The 20,480-nt window shown below is 41.9% G+C and overlaps 2 protein-coding genes across 4 annotated transcripts; both read right to left on the reverse strand.

Moving 5' to 3' along the window:
* Nucleotides 1-2,112: 2,112 nt before the first annotated feature.
* LOC123428181 (pentatricopeptide repeat-containing protein At1g80550, mitochondrial-like) lies at nucleotides 2,113-4,196 on the reverse strand. The gene has a single exon (XM_045112364.1). It carries the CDS (start codon nucleotides 4,000-4,002, stop codon nucleotides 2,683-2,685), a length of 1,320 nt encoding a protein of 439 aa, XP_044968299.1. The 5' UTR covers nucleotides 4,003-4,196; the 3' UTR covers nucleotides 2,113-2,682.
* Nucleotides 4,197-4,302: 106 nt separating this feature from the next.
* LOC123428180 (probable cyclic nucleotide-gated ion channel 5) lies at nucleotides 4,303-10,520 on the reverse strand. Of its 3 annotated transcripts, none has more exons than XM_045112361.1 (8): nucleotides 10,342-10,520; nucleotides 9,570-9,769; nucleotides 8,269-8,842; nucleotides 7,768-7,980; nucleotides 7,025-7,323; nucleotides 5,560-5,671; nucleotides 5,248-5,484; nucleotides 4,303-5,168 (listed from the first exon to the last, which is right to left on the reverse strand). In XM_045112361.1, the coding sequence occupies exons 2-8, from the start codon at nucleotides 9,596-9,598 to the stop codon at nucleotides 4,485-4,487; spliced, it is 2,148 nt and encodes a 715-aa protein (XP_044968296.1). In that variant the 5' UTR covers nucleotides 9,599-9,769; nucleotides 10,342-10,520; the 3' UTR covers nucleotides 4,303-4,484. The 3 variants fall into 3 exon arrangements, with proteins under 3 accessions (XP_044968296.1, XP_044968297.1, XP_044968298.1); XM_045112362.1 differs by having other exon boundaries at nucleotides 9,570-9,786; XM_045112363.1 differs by lacking the exons at nucleotides 9,570-9,769; nucleotides 10,342-10,520 and adding an exon at nucleotides 10,122-10,286 and having other exon boundaries at nucleotides 8,269-8,843.
* Between the last annotated feature and the right edge of the window lie 9,960 nt (nucleotides 10,521-20,480).

Here is a 20,480-nt window from a genome sequence, read left to right on the forward strand (position 1 = left end):
CATATTCAACGCTCAGGTCACTCCAAAACTCTAGTCAAGATGATAAATTACTGGGAAATAGTTCCATTGACCCTGAAGGCTGGGACCCACGGCATGTACAAAATACATAATTCGTAAAAAAGATTAACAGGTTCTTTCTTACAGAAGAGGGGTGCAAAGAATGCTGCGACTAGTGTCAAAGAAGTTGGTCCTAGTGACACACAAGGTATTTGACAGGAGCACGGCTACAAATGGGCACCCGGAGCACTGAGGATCTGTCAATGAACTTGACAAACAGAAAAATAAGTTCTTATTACTGGTTATGATGGTTATGGCTTCTTTATAGTTTAGTAAGGCTACTGGTTTTCTCTTGGTCTCAGCCAAAATCCTGGTTGGTTTCTTTCGTTTTGGTAGGCATATGTGGTTTTCCTCTGTACTAGCTTGGTTTGCTGTATGGATGTACGAGGATGATGTAGAGAACTCCATTTTCTTTATTAAAAATGGGGGTGTGTGCGGACCCTTTAATAAGAAAAAAAAAATTCTTGTACGATAAAAACAAATATAGTTTACAAACCAATGCTTTGAGCAAAATGCTACTACAGATCAAGCTAAAAAATCAGTTCAAGATATCTTGATAATTTACATGATCCGCATTTACTGAGTAACAAGTCAGTGATGCTTGTGTAATCCATGTGACATTTTGATCTTACATGCAGGTTATATGGGCAATCCTAATCTTATGGTTGAGGGCACTCATATCTGTGGTTCCATACAAAATTTAACTGAGAATAGCAGGTTCCTACACCAGGTTCAAATACTTAAAAATTGCACTGGCTCCCTAGATAATAAACATAGTGGACACAAACTGCAAACATGTTCAAGCAGATGCTGGCCTATGGATCCATAAGGACTCCTGCTTCGAAAAATTTACTTGACAGTTCATTTTTATCATGTTGAGGAACAGCGCAGGAAAAGACTATTAATCTGTGTTTCATACAACAGGTGTTCCTTGCCCACACTGAGGAAATTCTCAATAGGCAACCACTAGTACGTGGACCCCCTCGGGGCTATTTTCATCTAACGAGTTTGAGGCAAACTCCCCTCAGGTTGGGACAGTTACACCTCGTACAAGTTAATACAGATTATCACTGGTTCCAATAGTTTGAAGATTGTTTTACAGTAAACATGAAGTTTTCAAATACCCGAGAAAAAGTTCAGAACCTAATAATCCAGACACCTTTTGTTACCTAGCTGGTATGTCCAAGTTCTAGGCAAGTTCAGCATGGTGTATTGTTGGTCAAACCCTATATAAGAAATAAACAAGAAGCAGATAACAGTGACCCTGAGAATGAAAACAACAACACAGGATTTTAAGCTTCTGACCATATAGCAAGAGATAAGCATTCGAACCCCATGGATGCCAGAATGAAAACAACAACACAGGGTTTTAAGCTTCTGACCATATAGCAAGAGATAAGCATTCAAAACCCATGGATGCCAGAAATATAATATGGCGAAGCAGAAGATCGCCCTGGATCTGAGATGATCAATACATTCCTCTCAAGCTGACTATTATACTACCCATTTTTCACATTTGGTTAGCTTACAGTGTAATGAGACCTGAAGGTAACACTCGATTATTTTCTATTACAAATTAAAATTAAGAGAGGAAACATTTCCCACCAGCTTGGTCTCACAATAATTTTAATTATGCTTAAGGTTATACGTCAAAGGAAGATAAGTACAAGGATACTAGATAAAGTGCAACATGCACTAGAGAAAAAATATATTTAAGAAGCTATATACGTGGCCATTTCATATTGTATCAAGCTGGGTGAGAAGTCAATTTGAAAACAATTGCCACATCAAAAACCAGTAGAAAGGAAAACGAATGAACAAAGAACTGGATTCGTTGTCTGTAATGCAACAATAATACAAGCATAGCATAGTACTGGAATCAAGATTCAAAGGAATGGAAACTTCACTGCAATACAAGAACTGTTGAGTACATTTACCTGTAATTTGTATAAACAGCTCATGAACCTTCCGGGCATGGTATGCTGCCACTCTTAAGCTTTTGTCGTGACATGAGATTTCATGACCATGATTTCCTCAGAGAACTCAGTGAGAATATGAGAAAGACCACTATAACTGATTTCAATTCACTTCAATGTAGAATGTATGATTGAATTCCCATTCAAGACAAGTTTATTTGCCTTGAAAGGCAGCAATGCTTCAGGTGGTCAGAAATCCAGAATGAGCATATGGTAAAACTACGGAGCAAAGGGACTCATCTAACCTATATTACTAATCTTCCTGTCCAGCTCTCAGAATACGCTATTCAGTATACAAACATTGAAGCAGGCTAACAGCCCAACTCAGCACTCAGATCCTTCATCAACTTGGCAACAGTCCCACAGGCTTTTGAGCAACAAATCAGCAAGCACATTCTGCGCCAAACATCTGAGCCAAATCCCTCCACTTCGGCATGTTTTTTCAGGGAACAGCTGCATGAAAGTTGACAGGAAGTGCCACATTACCCATACTATGCTTCCTTCAGTGTCAAGCGCACAAAGTCACATTAGACCTCCATCAATGCAAAGCCTCATCATGACATTATTGTTTCAGTCACACTCTGATCCAATGACAACCAGTGGATAAATGAGCATGCTAATACCAGTTTTACTGTCCAGCTGCCAGAATTCAGATCACGCCACTCAAGGCATTATCACTGTCAGACTCTGCTCCTGGCAATTGAGTACCTAGCTCTTTCCTTGGCTTGGGCGAGAGCCCCTTCGCGAGCATCTCCTCGTCATACTTCCTTGCCAAATCCACCATTCCCTTTTCCAGCAACGCATCGATGAGTGTGTTGTATGCAAATGCATCCGGAGTGAGCCCTTGCTCTTCCATCGTCTTCCACACAAAGAACACCGGGCGAAGGAAACCCCAGCGCCCAAACCTCTTTATGAGCATGACATATGTGTCCATCCTTGGCCGGCAGCCCCTCTGGAGCATTTTCTCAAACAGCGCAAGGACCTCCTGCGGGCGGCTCAGGTACTGGAAGAAGCAATGGTAAGTGAGCTCATTGGGCTCGCATCCGGCCTTGTGCATCTGCTGCACAAACGCATAGCCTTCCTTGAACCTCCCTTCCTTGCACAACAGCTTGACGATCGTGTTGAACGTGGCGGTATTCGGCCTGCATCCAGCCTCAATCATCTGCCTGTACATCCGAACGGCGAAATCGACACCCTCCGCAAGCCCGACGGCATGGATCGCGATGTTGTACGCGACGATGTCGACCGGAAGGCGTTTCTGCTTCATCTCCTTGAACAGCTTGACGGCCTTCCAGGGCTTCCCTGACTTGGCGAGGGCGTCCATGTAGATGGAGTAGGAGTGGAGGTCCTTGGCGACGCCGCGGGCGTCCATGTCGAGCCAGTGCTGGCGGAGGCGAGCCCAGGCGCGCGCCTTGGCCCAGCCGCGGAGGAGCAGGTTGTGGGTCTTGGTCCCCGGCGGGAAGGGCGGCGGGGCCGCCGCCCGGCCGCCGAGGCAGAGGTGGTGGGCCTCGTCGACGCGGCGGTGGTCGCAGAGCGCGTCGATGAGGAGGTGGAAGGAGGCCTCGTCCCGCAGGCCGACGGAGGCGGCGGTGGACTCGAAGGCCCGCACGGCGTCGTCGACGAGGTTGGCGGCCGCGAGGCGGTTGAGGAGCGCGCGGAGGGCCGGGCGGAGGAAGGCGGGGTCCGTGGGGTCGTGGTGCGCGAGGAGGAGAGACGTGGCCTGCGGGAACTCGAAGTGCTTGCCGAGGATGTCGACGGCGCGGGAGAGGGTCGACGGGGTCGGCCGCAGGTTGCCGCCGCCCGGGGAGGCGGACCAGTGGAAGAAGTCGAGCGCGCGGCGCCAGTCGTTGGTGTAGAGCGAGAGCGTCTCCTGCACCGCCGCCGCGTCGAGGGGGGTGGGCGGCGCGGCCTCCGGCAGCGTGGAGAAACGGGCGGCGAGGAGGCGGCGGCGGCGCGCCAGGGAGAGCATCCCGCAATCCAGCAGAGACGAGTGTGGTGCGAGTGCGACCGTGCGATGACGCCTGAATCCTGAAACCTCTTTCCCCCCTGACCTGACCTGAAACTTATTCTCCAAATCTCAGCGGATCCGAGTCAAACTGATTAAATTCAAACCACATTTTCAAATCTTTGTCGAACATCGAACCATTTCATCGTCGCGGCAACATTTCGATGTAGTCGCAATCTTGCGGATTTTCAGGAGCGAGATTTTCAGGCTCAGTGATGTGCAACTTTGTGGCAGAGGCATCAAAAGTTTCAGGCAACCAGCAAGTAGCAAAACTGAAGCATTATACATTTGCATCTTCTATGCTCCTTGGAGCAGTAAAACTTTTACAATCATCATCAGAATGTCGTGTGCGGCTGTCTTTTGAATTTTGTACACAATCTACACGCCTGAAGTATCATCTTAATTAATTAGCACAGGGTTTTTTTTCCCAGTGTGGTCTGTTTTCGTTAGTCCGCGTCGTCGACGCCAAAATCTGGCTCCGAGGGCTTCGGCACTCTCACAATGGGGAGAGCGGCCTTGCTCCGAAGCCGGTGGACTCCCCGGAGCGCGTTGGCCGCGAACCGGGACGCGTAGATGGTCGCTCCCAGGCTCGGGCCGCTGCTGCTGCTGCTGCTCTGGCGGTTCGCGGCCTCCTCTTCCCTGCGGCGCTGCTCGGCCATCTTCCTCTTGTAGTATCGGCGCCAGGCCGCCTGGATGAAGCAGGCTCCCCAGGTTCTCCATTGCTGGGAGTAGAACCGGAATGTGTGCTGAACTTGCCTGCTGTGCAGCCTCCTGAACTGACTGGCCACGAATTTCAGCTCATCGGCACGCAAGGAGAACGCCTCGACCTCGCTAAGAGCCTTCACTGTCCTGGACGAGACCGGGAAGTTCGCACCAGACTTGGGATCCAATGCCCAAGTGAGCAACTCGTCGCCGCAGAAAGAACCCTCCTTTAGCTGGACCTTGTTGAAGAATCCACTTCGGCCACCGTCAGTAGTCACACTCTCCAAGGAACCATGGAGAATAAATTGCATCTCATCCACTGGATCACCTTCCCTCAAAATGTATTCATTTTCAGTGTAGAGTGCAGGTCTTAATCGCTCACATATTGCATCAAGTAGCCTTTCATCCATATTCTCAAACAAAGGTACCTATTCAGCAGCAAAACAAGAGGAAATCAGTGTGATTCTCAAAGGATTTCAAAGATACCTGACCAAATATATATCCTACCCTTTTTACTAGACCCAAACAGAGATGGCGTTTGATGTCCCTCCTAAGGTCTTTTGGAAGGGTTTGAACCAAATTTTCTTCATCTACTCCTCTGGTCTCCAACCACCTATATCGTTCATACCGCCTTACTCGTTCTCTGATTTCCGGTGGCAGTGAACGGTGATGCATCCACTGCTCAGCATCACGCTTCTTAACTCGCATCTCTTCAAGGCGTATAGCAACTGATTGAAGGTAGGTCTGAAAGACAAGGTTAGAACTTAATATCAGGCAAAACAGGGTGAAAAGAGAGTTTTGGATACATTATCATTCTACCTGCATGTTACCGATGAGGAGTGCAAACAGAATCAGTCCTAGGATGCATATTGCAATAGAGAATAACACCTCCCAGGGATATGTGCTTGTCACAAACCCTTGGCCAAGGGTACTGTTAAATGGAAAGGAGTTAAGCATAGTAATGAACCACAAATATAAGATATGGAAAGTAGTGTACTCTCTGGTTACAAAGAATGGTCATTGTGGAGACAAACAATTATCATATTGGCTGCTACTCCCTCCATCCCACAATATAAGACAGCTTTTTATCATAATATTTTTTTAGGTCACAAAAATAATCTATCATGGAAGTAACATTCACAAAAGATTTAGTAAAATGAATTCCATGGCGCCATATAAAAATTCTATATACCGAATGTCCATTAGTCTTTATAAATGTTTGACCAGTACAGTCTCTAGAACACTATATATCTGAAATTGGAAGAAGTACCGAAACAATGATAGGGGTTCCTATAACACAGCAACAGTTAGAATGCAAATTTGACACCCAAGAAGAAGGACCCAGGTCCAAATTAGGATCAGGGTTCACAAAAATAGCTTTTGCTAGATTTCATGACCTAAGCCAGGAAACTGTGAACAGGTTGATTTTTGCCTCTTTCCTGGCCTGCCATTTTTGTTGCAAGGAACTTAAGATCTTCTGTTCCCTTTATCTTGAATGACTAGTGGTATATGCATTCTGTTAAAAACAGCATATGAGATACAACCACCCTATTTTCAAGTGTACTGAGCTGGTACAAGAGGAAACCCGGAACCGGCACTGGCTAGTTCTCTTTATAGTACTCTAAACCCCAATAATCAAAAGGTGTACTGCTGGAAAGAAGGCCAGCTTAAATAGCTAGAAAGTTGGGTACAACTTTTTGTTACCACGGCAATCATATTTGAATTGGTGAGCTATGTTATAATACTGTTATTTCCAAACAAAATCTAATCTGACACCAGCAAGTCCAGGTTCTACTAACAGGATAACACAGCATATACAATATTTTAACTGGCATATACACTAGCAATTTGGCTCTAACGTGTTGGCTTTTCAGACAATTCGAACAACCAATATTAACTGGCATACTCTTTCAAATCATACAAACATAATCTCTACAAGTTATATGTATGCCACTGCATACAAAGTTAGGAAAGGTAGGAAGTTTCTTTACGGATCTCTAAGATCCACTGTTTGTTGCTTTCGAGTTCCTACACAATACTACAGTTAGTCTGGAGTGGCCATCGTGCAGATCCAAGTATCTAACAAAATTTATTTTCCGAGACAGGGAGTAAAATGGACTTTACACAGTACACACTCCTGTCATGAGAGAAATTCTGTTTTGGCAAAAAATGCCTCAATTTGTAGGAACTGTTTAAATACAGAGTTTTTCAAATATATTTTCTTGCGCACAATGGGAGATTTACTATATTATAGAATAACGAACATATGTATTTTTTCTATTACCTTAGATTTTGTAATCCCCACCAGAAGCAATAACAACTTTTAGAGATAAAGTTTCCTGGACCAAGAATTCCAGACACCAATGCTTGCTGATAGATACCAAAATTGAAAGAATCATTAGTGCCATTGCACACGTTAAATATTTGGGTACTCGTACTCCAATTTTTATAGCTGTCACTGTCGACATGGCTGCCATTACAATACAAGTAGTTGGTGTTACAACCAGCTGCGGGATCACAATTGACACGCCAGCAACTATCTTCGCGCTCTATGGTTAAGAAGTACCACAGAGTACCAACATTCTGCAACAAACAGTGTATCAAAAAAGTACAGCGTAAGTCAAGGTAAAAGTGATCACCTATGACAAATGTTCACAGCATTATGCTTAACACGACATAAGACAGTAACTATATGCGAGGAGAAAAGGATACCATGAGAAGTTAACTAACATAAATCATCTAATCATAACTGTAGCCAATTAGTTGACATATTGGCAATGCCTACAATGTAGTGTATTATGCACAATAAGTGCTACGAAATCTTTAAACTATCATATCTGACAGGATAACTGAAGAGTTCAGATAGCAAAATTTATAAAGCTACCACATATGCAAGGAATCTCAATGTATCTTCTACTCGAGGCACTCATCATAATGTAAAAATTAATGGAGGTAACTGTGATAATGCTCTCTAGATGAAGATGCACATGGCATGGATAAGCAATAAATAGCATAGCAAACACTTACGTGGCCAGCAAGCATAAACCAGAGAAGATAGTAACCAGCACCAGCCCATGCAGTTTCAATAAAAACACCAGCTGTCCTTTTCAAATCTTTGGTCACAGGGAATATCCTTAGCAACCTTGGAATGTATTGGCACAGGACAACCCAAACCAATGCATCTTTCGTAGCCAGCACGTCTGGACCATCAGAACTGTGGAGATACCTCCAAACAACAATCTGTCCAAAACCAACAAGATCATTCAAGGAAAATATGAAAAATGTATTTAAGTACACAGTAATCCTAGTTCAGGATGGTTGGATACTCATATCAAACTAATGCGGCAAATTTAATGCAGCAAAACTGTGCAGCTAGTGAAATGATAAAAATATCAAACGCTAAAGTGTAAAAGCACTTAAAAGGTTTATTGTTTTTATATAAAACAAAAGGCTTATTGTTTCAGATAACGACTAAGCGACAGTAAAATAACCTTCATATTATTGAAGAACATGAATGCAAAGAAGTACCTGTGGAAGTGGTAACAGTGCAAAGAAGTCCATTACAAAGTAAGTTTTAATGTAACGCATCGCAATTAGCGCTGGATCGATCACAAGCTCGCCACTTCCAAACACTCGAGAAGATGGAGCAACATAAGCAGTGCGGAATTGAAGAAACACACGGATAAGATAGACAGAGTCAATAATAGTCCGTACTACTGTTGATGTCACTGCCAATTTCTTATCTATACCGATGCAATTTGAGTTGTCGATGATGGGTAGGAAGAAGAAGAGTGGATCAACTGCAACAGCGAAAATACATGACAGGAAGAAAAATCTATTCATTCTCAACAGGAACTTTTGCTGGGGATCAAATATATTCTTCTTAAAAGATTTAAGATCTTCCGCAAAAGCTGTCTTAGGAGCACCAGATGGATTGGGCTGTCTAAGTGATTTGAGTCTTCCAGAACTCTTTCTCAACCCTGACATGAATGATCTTAGTGGGTTAAACGAATCATAACCAAACGCAGGCATGCTGAACCTCAGGCTGCTCCTCCCTCCCGCTTCAGATTGTACAGATGATCTAGGGCTAAACTCATCCAGCCTGCATAGAGTATTGATATATAATTAAACCATATTTAAAACAGCCCACCGTTAAGGAAAAGTAACATACATATGTGTATGTACAGTGCACAGTGACTAGTCAAAACATACAACGCGTCTGATAGAGTGCTATGATTGAGATTTCTCCCTTATTTTCTACATCATCACTGCAGCATGGAGGAAAATGGAGAAAAAAACTGGCTGCTTCTCTGTTTATTCTAGAAACAAACATGTCACAACTCTTACAGCAAAATGGGTCAAACCCAGTTTATTTGTTCAACACTAAGGAAAAATGTAAACCAAATGACTGGCTTTGTCGGTTTCTTCCAAAAATTAACATGAGGTAACTCTTTACAGGTAAAACCAGAAGGTCAAACAGTTATCAATCAAAGAGCCAAAGACCTGTTTTAAGCTACAAAATACGGGGAGAAAGATGACAGGTGTCGGGCGAGGGGGTACCATGGGAAGAACTCATGAATATTTGTTGTGGTCATGGAGTATGCAACAACATTGTATGTTTCGGCAATAGGATTACCACTATATACAGGAGAGAACCAAGGCTACAGGAAGGAAGGTGTCACAGAGCGAAACTAGTACAAATGTTCAGGCTTAAGAATTGACAATCGTGACATGCGAAAAGAAAAAGGAAAACATTGCTCCTTTAAGTAAATGACCATATGAGTTATGAAAGGATAGCAGGAGTGCCATTTGAAGTAGAAACGACCAACCTCTTAAAGTCCTCTCTGTGTCTGTCCATGTATCGAGCTTTCTAACCACAATCAAACATATGGCTAGGTCAAAGGAAGAGCAAAGCTGGCGAGAGATCCTCCACAGCTCCAATAACTGCCATCAATCATCAATCAATCGACCCTTTAGCTGAAGCTGCCAAAAGCAACCCACAGTCCGTCCTTGCACAAAGTCCTCTGATCTGTTTGATCAACCACACTGAATGAATAACGAAAGGCAAGCGTTAAGTACAAAAAGGAAGTTGCAAGGTAAGCCTCGTCATACATATAGATGCAGCACAAATGCGGTAGTGGCACACGGAAATGGAACGGGGGCACTCGAATTGGGGAGCCTGGTACATTTAGGGAATGGGTAGAATCCTAATACAGGCATACAGTAAAGTGGAGCAGCCTACTACGGTACTGTTAGCAAGCAAAGTGGCTGAGCGCTGAAAGTATGCAGCCTCCGTCCGAATTAGGCGCCGCGCCAGCGGAGACCACGCCCCCATTTCCCGATAGGGTAGTATGCTAGCAGAAGAGCGAAAGCAGTACCACCCCCGCGCTGTCTAACTGAATCCGTCCACTGGCCGGCCTTCGTCCCTCCCGTCCCGCGCTGTCTGGGCTGATCCAGATCTACGGGCCCGGGCGGGGAGCTCCCGGAACGCGGCGATCGAATCGAGGGGACGGCCATGGCAGCGTCGAATTGTACGCGGCAGTAAGCAGGGGGGAAAGGAGCAGCGAGGAATCGAGGCGGGAGGGGACGGTTGTGGCTCACCTGCGGGCGGCGCGGCGGGGGGAGGGGGGAGGGGGAGGAGGCGGCCGGCGGCGAGGTATGGAGGGGAGTTGGGGGAAGGGGAAGGGGAAGGTGAAGCGGAGGGCGGAGGCACGGGTTCGGGGAAGGCGAGGAGGGAGGGTGGTAGGCAGGACAAGGCGAAGGAGTCAACGAGGCTTGGCTTCGCTGCAACTGCAATGCGGCTTGGGTTACTTGCTTGCTGGCTGCTGCTGGTCTCGGTCTCGGTCTCGTCTGGTCCGGTGTGGCTGCTGCTGGGTCCGTCCGGGCGGGGAGGGAGCAGGCGCGCACGCGGATTGGCCGCAGCGGCTGGGCTGGCGGTTGGCCCGTGAGTGAGTGGGGTGACGGAGAGCGAGTGATGGGCCGGTAACCGCGGCGATGGCCGGCGCCTGCTGTGCCCAGCATACACGGGAACTCCTACCTGCCGCAGGCAAAATCATGGGTTAACGAGTACATCTTTCTACGATTACTTTCACCTTTCTGGATTATGGTCAGTGACGTACTACATGTGTACCGTTTATCGTGACTTGAGAGTTCTTTCTTTTTTCTAGAACCCTAAACCGTACGTTCAAATCTTAAACTGTTTTCATAGTTAGGTTTCCCACGTCGAGATTTTCAAAACTACTCATTTGATAGATTTTGACAAAAAAAAAATCATGAAAAAAATCGGACGAAAAAACTGATGTTTTTTTTTCCTTTCCAAGATGCATGATCGTGTCTCTCGCGGAAACAAAACCGTGTCTCTCGCGAAAAAAAGGTAGAGCAAAAAACGCGTCTTTTTTCTTTCCAAGAGGTACGGCCGTGCCTTTCATAATAGCAAACTCACGCCTCTAGCGGAAGCAAAACCGTGCCTCCCACAGAAAAAAAAAAGAGAGTAAAAAATGTGTTTCTTTTTTCGGAGAGGCACGGCCGTGCCTCTCACGATAGCAAACTCGTGCCTCTCGCAGAACCAAAACCGTGCCTCTTATAAAAAAAATACGGGTTTTTTTTCGAGAGGCAGGTCGTGCCTCTCACGATAGCAAAACCGTATCTCTCGCGGAAGCAAAACCGTGCCTCTAACGAAAAAACTAATAATTTTTTTTCTTTCCAAAAGGCACGGCCGTGCCTCTCGCAAAAAAAAGAGAGTAGAAAATGCGTTTCTTTTTTCTGAGAGGCACAGCCGTGCCTCTCATGATAGCAAACTCGTGCCTCTAGCGAAACCAAAATCGTGCCTCTCATAGAAAAAAAATAGAAAATGCGGGTTTTTTTCCGAGAGGCAGGCCGTGCCTCTCACGATAGCAAAATCGTGTCTCTCGCGGAAGCAAAATCGTGCCCCTAGCGGAAAAAAATAACATTTTTTTTCTTTCCAAAAGGCACGGCCGTGTCTTCCGTGATAGCAAAATCGTGCCTCTCACAGAAGAAAAAAAAACAAAAAACACGTTTTACTATTTCCGAGAGGCACGTGCGTGCGAAAAAATTAACACGTTTTACTATTTCCGAGAGGCACGTGCGTGCGAAAAAATTAACACGTTTTACTATTTCCGAGAGGCACGTGCGTGCGAAAAAATCACTCAAAAATGCTGAAAACACGTGCGAAAAAATAAAAAAGCAAAATACGAAGGAACGCTCAGAATGCGACATATGGCGTCAGTTGAGAACGCGCCAAGTGGTGGCGCGTGAGCGATCGCTGGAAGACTTTCAAAAGAGCGCTCGCTAACTACTTGCTGCCGCAAGGGGTCGCACTGACGCACACGGGGGCGCCAACTGGATCGGCCCAATTTCTTTTCTACAAAAATCGGACAATTTTCTCATTTTTTCTATTTTTCTTTTCTGCTTATTTATTTTTGGCTCCTTTTTCTTCCGGTTTCTCTTTTTTATTAAAAAGAACAAATATCGAATTTCTCAATCATTTTTGAAAATATGAGAAAAAAATCAATCAGACAACAAATTTAAAAGCCCGAACAATTTTTTAAAGCATGAATATTTCTAAATCTTGAGAACAAATTTTAAAACAAGAACAATTTTGTAAAATACTAAACAAATTTGGGACCGCGAACAATTTTTTAAAGCACAAACATTTTTTAAATCTTGAGAATAAAATTCTGAAATGGAGAACAATTTTGAAAACCCCGAACAAATTTGGAAGCGTGAAGGTTTTTTTGGTTCTTGAATCTTGAGAACATTTTTTTAAAAGCATGAACTTTTTTGAATCTCGAGAACAAATTTCAAAATTAGAACAAGCATGAACATCTCTTTTTTCTATTTAAAGCAAGAAAAATATTTTATGAATTTGAAGAACAATTTTGAAAAACTGTGAACAAATTTGAAAGCACGAACAATTTTTAAAGCACGTACAATTTTTTAAACTTGAGAAAAAAATTTGAAACAGAGAATAATTTTGAAAAACCCCGAATAGATTTGAAAACGCAAACAATTTTTTAAAAAACGAACAGTTTTCGAATTTTCAGAACAAATTTGGAAATCGAGAACAATTTTGAAAAATCTTGAACAAATTTGGAAGCTCGGACAATTTTCCAGAGGGCAAACATTTTTTGAATTTTAAGAATAAATTTTGAAACCGAGAACAAATTTGAATATTAAGAACATATTTTACAGCCGAGACAATTTTTCAAAAATACAGAACATTTTTTTTAAATTTAGAACATATTTTGAAAATGAGAACAATTTTTTTGGTTCGTTTTTTATTTTATTTTTTTCCTTTCCTTTTTGTATTTGAAGCAAAAACATTTTTCAAATTTGAAGAACAACTTTGAAAAATCATGAACAAATTTAGAAGCGTGAACAATTTTTTAAAGCACAATCATTTTTGGAATTCTAAGAAGAAATTTTGAAACCAAAAACAATTGTGAAAAATCCTGTACAATTTTGTAAAGCACGAACATTTTTTGAATTTTAAGAACAAATTTTAAAACTAGGAACAAATTCTGAAACCGAGAACAATTTATCAAAAATACAAAATGTTATTTTTTAATAAAGAACATTTTTTTTAAAACCAAAAACATTTTTTGGATATCAACATATTTTGAAACAAACAGAAGCAGAAAAGAATAAAGAAAAAGAAAAAAGAAAAAAAGGTTGAAACCTTCTAGAAGTTTCCCAAAACCGGAAAAAATCGGTTGAAAATCTCTATAAGGTTCCCAAAACCAGGTGTTGTAACCCGGCTAAATGGGCAAGCCCATTGGAATCGACCCCCCGCCCGATGTGTGCGAAGCCCCGACACACAGCGGCGAATAGGGTTTTCCACTAAACACACTATTGATTCTCTCGTCTCTCGAAAAAGAAAGAAGCAAACATCCTATTGCGCACATCTTCGGTTAAGCCACTCACTTCCCAAGTGAATTGAAGTGGATTGGAGGAGATTTGGGAGGAATTTGTCCTTAATGGGATTTAATCCCTGTCAATTATGTTCATTTGTCATGGAACCGAACAAGGCTTAAAAGCAATTTCAGCCACGCGACTCATTTTGTCTGTCGCGGTTCATTTGGTTCGTCGCACACAAAAGTGAAGGCCCAACGCGCCGACCCATTTCCAAAACGTGTATGCTCCCCGTCCACGCTAACACATTTCAGGCCTAAATTTGGGGTTGAAATGCGTCGGCGTGGACGCGGCGCGTGCCTTCTCATGTCCGCGCCCGTCCACACATGGCGTCCGATCAAAACGGGTGTCATCTTTATTAACAATGTCCGCCCACCGCGGGCACACGCGTCAGCGACCCTAGGCCTCCTTTTTAATCCAAGCGGGGGGGGGCTTTTTAATCCAAGCGGGGGGGCTCATCCTCTTCCAAAAGTCGTCCCCATCCCCATCTAGCCAACCGTTGCTCCCCCGCCGGCGACAAACCCTAACCACCATCATGGGTTTCTTCTCCGACTCATCCTCTGGCAAAAGACAAGGGCAAGTCCTCTGCTTCCTTGTGTGTGCGCTCCCGTCGTCGGCATCTTCTCGTCCGCCTCGGCATCGGGTCAGCATACCAGTGCACCAGGCAAGGTGCCACCGAGAACACCACGTCCCCCTCCCCTACTGTGACGTCACGTTGTTGCACGATTGGCATTTGGATCCGGAGACGATCCCAGTGTCGGCGTTGTAGCGGCGGCACGGGCGAATGCGAAGGAGGTGAGGCGTTGGCGACAACAGCTGATGCCAGAGCAGCGGCGCAACACCGTGTATGTTGCAGACTCTCCCGGATTGGAGGCCTGGTTTGCGTGGGAGTACGATGAGCAGTGTCAGCGTGGCAAAGCGTGAATCAAGTTGATCAACACACGAAGCATACAAGATGTATCGAGAGGTACACTTTGTGTACTGACTCATGGTCTATATGAGTTCTGTGTGGGGGTCAGGTATGTTTCCATGGGCTTGCTTCAAGAGGGAGATTTCATATGACCCATGGAATATGACATCAAGCGGTGTTCATCATCAAGATTGCGGTGTGCAAGTCCAAGTAGAGCATCACAAAGAGATCACGCTTGAAGCTTGCCATCCATTGTGGTGGTAATGGAATTGTGAATATATGCTAAAAAGTTTATAGGTAGAACATATATTTTGTGAAGAGATGAGCCCTAACAGGTTCGAATATGTATGAGCGGACAATCTTGAAATACCTAGATGGTTATTCTTTAAATATATGGATGATTATTTAGCCCTAACATTTTCGAACATATATGTTTGTGGCATCACTAAAGAAGTTTTGAAGCATCGTCGAACAAACTAATGAACATATCTACTAATAATAACCATATGATGCCCCACGCGTTGCTGTGAGTCTGTATGCTAGAAAGAAGGATGATGGAAGTGATGTTATAAGTTGTTTAAGTGTTTATGCATTGGAACAAATAATTTTCACCAAGCCCGATAAAATATTGTGTTCACTTGTGTTGATGTAAAACCATCCTATATTGTCAATATCAGAGTATTAGTGAGGAAAATGGTGTTCCAAATCTATTATCCACGATTGTATTACTTTCCATACATCTCCAGCCAACAATCTGGAAGCACCAAATTTTTACCTAAAGTGGGCTATCTTAGAGATGAGGATTATCTAAATGTCACCCAATGTGGCCGGCACAAAGATATCCCCTACCTCCAATTGTCGATCTATTGCACCTATAGATGTAGGATGCAAACCAGATTCAAAGGGTAGAAATAAGTAACTAGGAGTTATTCCGCATAGTAAAGCGGCAACAAGAGCAACTTGACACAATTAGCCAGCAAAGGGCATCTCAACGGTTGGAGCTAGAAGATCCATCATTGGATGTTAGTGCCTTCCCATCTATGTGGAAAAGCAGCGTGGGTTCCACGGGGGTCCTGGCCGATGATGCACTCCTGGCTCGCTACCCCGTGGATGATATCAAAGAGAGGACAAGTTGTGAGCTACACCAGAAAATGAAGAACATATCCACGAAGGTCACGGTCGGCTTTGCTTTATCGAGTGGACCTCGAGCAACCATCCATGGCAATCCGATTCCAGCTAGCTATGCTAACGTCAGGGTGGATGACGTTCTACCGGGATATGAGTCACTAGAGCTTGACATTCGTGGAGGTCAAGGGGAGGAGAGACTCGGAGAGGTCGCACATTGTGTCATTTCATGGAGAAAGGAATGCATCATGTTTCCAAACTCGGCGCCAAGGCCACCGACTCCCCCGAGTAGCAATACACCTCGATCTCCGCCGCGTGAGCCGGCTCCAGTACCCCACATCGATATCATGGAGCCCAACACGAGTCCATGTTGATCTCCACCGCGTGAGCCGACTCGAGTATCCCACGTCGGTATCATGAAGCCCAGCGCGAGTCCACGTCGATCTTCGCCACGTGAGCCAACTCCAGTACCGAGCCCGGCGTGAGTCCTCAATATCGATATTTGTCGCATCCACGGACTCCAAAGCGGAAGAGAGAACCAAAGAAGAAAACCTAGCCTCCTACCAAAAAAAAATTGGCTTACCAGATGATTGAGGAGGAAAACAGGTTAATAGTGGATGCGAAAGTGAAGGCCCATTTCGCACCGAAACCGCCAAAGGAGAAAATACCAAAGGAAACCATAGATCGCATTCTGCATAATCTAGAGCGACCCCGTCACCAAGGCTATATGACAACTATGAACGCTTTATTAGCAATTCATTTCACGAAAAAAGGTAGAGCAAAAAAACGCGTTTTTTTCTTTCCGAAAGGCACGACTGTGTCTCTCACAATAGCAAACTCGTGCCTCTCGCATAAGCAAAACCGTGTCTCTTGCAGAAAAAAAGAGTAGAAAATGTGTTTCTTTTTTCTAAGAGGCACGGTCGTGCCTCTCGCGGAACGAAAACCGTGCCTCTCGCAGAAAAAAAAAGAGTAGAAAATGCAGGGTTTTTTTTTGAGAGGCAGACCGTGCCTCTCATGATAGCAAAATCGTGCCTCTCGCGAAAGCAAAACCGTGCCTCTAGCAGAAAAAAAAGAACAACTTTTTTTCTTTCCAAGCGGCACGGCCGTGCCTCCCGGAATAACAAAATTGTGCCTCTCGCGGGAAAACAAAGAGAAAAAAAAATGTTTTTTCTCTTTCCGAGAGGCACATCCGTGCGAAAAAATCACTCTAAAATGCCGAAAACACATGCGAAAAAATAAAAAAGCAAAATACGAAGGAACGCTCAGAACGCGACACGTGACGGCAGCTGAGAACGCGCCAAGTGGTGGCGCGGGAGCGATCGCTGGGAGACTTCCGAAAGAGCGCTCGCTAACTAGTTGCTGCCGCAAGGGGTCGCTCTGACGCACACGGGGGCACCAACTGGATTGGCCCAATTTCTTTTCTACAAAAATCGGATAATTGTCTCATTTTTACTGTTTTTTGTTTTCTGCTTATTAATTTTTTGGCTCCTTTCTCTTCTAGTTTTCCTTTTTTTTATCAAAAAGAACAAACATCGAATTTCTCAATCATTTTTGAAAATATGAAAAAAAAATCAATCAAAGAACAAATTTGAAAGCACGAACAATTTTTTAAAGCATGAATATTTTTTAAATCTTCAGAGCAAATTTTAAAACAAGAACAATTTTAAAAAATACTGAACAAATTTGGGACCGCGAACAATTTTTGAAAGCACAAACAATTTTTGAATCTTGAGAATAAAATTCTGAAATGGAGAACAACTTTGAAAACCCCGAGCAAATTTGGAAGCATGAAGGTTTTTTTGGTCCTTGAATCTTGAGAACATTTTTATAAAAGCATGAACATTTTTTGAATCTTAAGAACAAATTTCAAAAATGAGAACAAGCATGAACATTTCTTTTTTCTATTTGAAGCAAAAAATATATTTTTTGAATTTGAAGAACAATTTTGAGAAATCGTGAATCAATTTGAAAGCACGAACATTTTTTTAAAGCACGTACAATTTTTTAATCTTGAGAACAAAATTTCAAAACAGAGAATAATTTTGAAAAACCCCGAATAAATTTGAAAACGCGAACAATTTTTTTAAACACAACATTTTTTGAATTTTGAGAACAAATTTGGAAATCAAGAACAATTTTGAAAAATCTTGAACAAATTTGGAAGCTCGAACAATTTTCTGGAGCACGAACATTTTTTGAATTTTAAGAACAAATTTTGAAACCGAGAACAAATTTGAATCTTAAGAACATATTTTGAAACCGAGAACAATTTTTCAAAAATATAGAACATTTTTTTAAAATTGAGAACATATTTTGAAAATGAGAAGACTTTTCTTGGTTCGTTTTTTATTTCCTTTTTTCCTTTTCTTTTTGTATTTGAAGCAAAAACATTTTTCAAATTTGAAGAACAACTTTGAAAAATCATGAAAGAATTTAGAAGTGTGAACAATTTCTTGAAGCACGATCATTTTTTGAATTCTAAGAAGAAATTTGGAAACCAAAAACAATTTTGAAAAATCCTGTATTATTTTTTAATGCACGAACATTTTTTGAATCTTGAGAACAAATTTCAAAAATGAGAACAAGTATGAACATTTCTTTTTTCTATTTGAAGCAAAAAAAAATTGAATTTGAAGACCATTTTTGAGAAATCATGAACAAATTTGAAAGCACGAACATTTTTTTAAAGCACGTACAAATTTTAAATCTTGAGAACAAAATTTCGAAACAGAGAATACTTTTGAAAAATCCCCGAATAAATTTGAAAATGCGAACCATTTTTTAAAACACAACATTTTTTGACTTTTGAGAACAAATTTGGAAATCTAGAACAATTTTGAAAAATCTTGAACAAATTTGGAAGCTCGAACAATTTTCTAGAGCACGATCATTTTTTGAATTTTAAGAACAAATTTTGAAACTGAGAACAAATTTGAATCTTAAGAACATATTTTGAAACCGAGAACAATTTTTCAAAAATACAGAACATTTTTTTAAAATTGAGAACATATTTTGAAAATGAGAACACTTTTTTTGGTTTGTTTTTTATTTCCTTTTTTCCTTTCCTTTTTGTATTTGAAGCAAAAACATTTTTCAAATTTGAAGAACAACTTTGAAAAATCATGAACAAATTTAGAAGTGTGAACAATTTTTTAAAACACGGTCATTTTTTGAATTCTAAGAAGAAATTTTGAAACCAAAAACAATTTTGAAAAATCCTGTACAATTTTTTAAAGCACGAACATTTTTTGAATCTTGAGAAAAATTTTGAAAAATGAGAACAAGCATGAACATTTCTTTTTTCTATTTGAAGCAAAACAAATATTTTTTGAATTTGAAGAACAATTTTGAAAAATCGTGAACAAGTTTGAAAGCACGTACAATTTTTTAATCTTGAGAACAAATTTCGAAACAGAGAATAATTTTGAAAAACCCAGAATAAATTTGAAAACGCGAACAATTTTTTAAAACACAACATGTTTTGAATTTTGAGAACAAATTTGGAAATCGAGAACAATTTTGAAATATCTTGAACAAATTTGGAAGCTCGAACAATTTTCTAGAGCACGAATATTTTTTGAATTTTAAGAACAAATTTTGAAACCGAGAACAAATTTGAATCTTAAGAACATATTTTGAAACTGAGAACAATTTTTCAAAAATATAGAACATTTTTTGAAAATTGAGAACATATTTTGAAAATGAGAACACTTTTTTTGAAAAAAATTAAAATTGAGAACATTTTTTTGAAAATGAGTCCGCAATATCGATCTTTGTCACATCCACGGACTCCAAAGCGGAAGAGAGAACCAAAGAAGAAAACAAAACCTAGCCTCCTACCAAAAAGAAATTGGCTTACGAGACGATTGAAGAGGAAAACAGGTTAATAGTGGATGCGAAAGTGAAGGCCCATTTCGCACCAAAACCGCCAAAGGAGAAAATACCAGAGGAAACCATAGATCTCGTTCTGCATAATCTAGAGCGACCCCCGTCACCAAGGCTATATGACAACTATGAATGATCTATTAGCAATTCATTTCACGCAAAGAAACATAAATAGTCGAGCCTTACAAATAGTAATAAAAGTGGGAAAATTGTTCCCAGCTTGGAGAACAAGCAGTGCAATCCCCCCCCCCCCCCCCCGCGCTCAAGGTGAGTACCGATAAGGCGACAACCGACGCTCTTGCTAAACAATTAGGTCTTAGTGTTGATCAACTCCTAGGCATCGAGCAAATCCCCATTGCTACAAAAATTGCATGGAAATATGTCCCCGGGAAACTTCTGATCAGGCCTGAGGAGGTCCCACTTCTATCAACACAAATGCACAAAATTGCATGAGTGGTACTTGAGAGAAGTAAGGCGGCCGACAGTGGCCCATGGTGAAAGTCCAGCAAGAGTATTACTTTCATGCAAAGGAGCTATGGATTGAGTTTTGAGAACCTTTTCAGTTATTCAATCAAGACGCACTCTGTACTATAGTCAGATACTATTATCTATAAGTAATTTCTTTCTATAATTTAAGTCTCTAGCTCAGCTCGTTCATTGCGTGTAATTATCCTTACTGTATACTTTTGTGTGTTATTATGAATGAAGATTTTTGAATACAAAAGAGATAGAGTCCATGACATTGGGTTCATTGACCCAAATACCTTTAATGAAATTACGTTAAAAAACCACGCCAAAGAATGAGAGCATAACTTTCTAAGTTTTTTAAGGAACTAAATACCAAAACTGAAATACTATTTCCTTATAACATTTTAAGTGAGTGTTACTA

Source organism: Hordeum vulgare, chromosome 2H (genome assembly GCF_904849725.1).
Source record: "Hordeum vulgare subsp. vulgare chromosome 2H, MorexV3_pseudomolecules_assembly, whole genome shotgun sequence".
In the NCBI taxonomy this organism is placed as follows: domain Eukaryota; kingdom Viridiplantae; phylum Streptophyta; class Magnoliopsida; order Poales; family Poaceae; genus Hordeum; species Hordeum vulgare.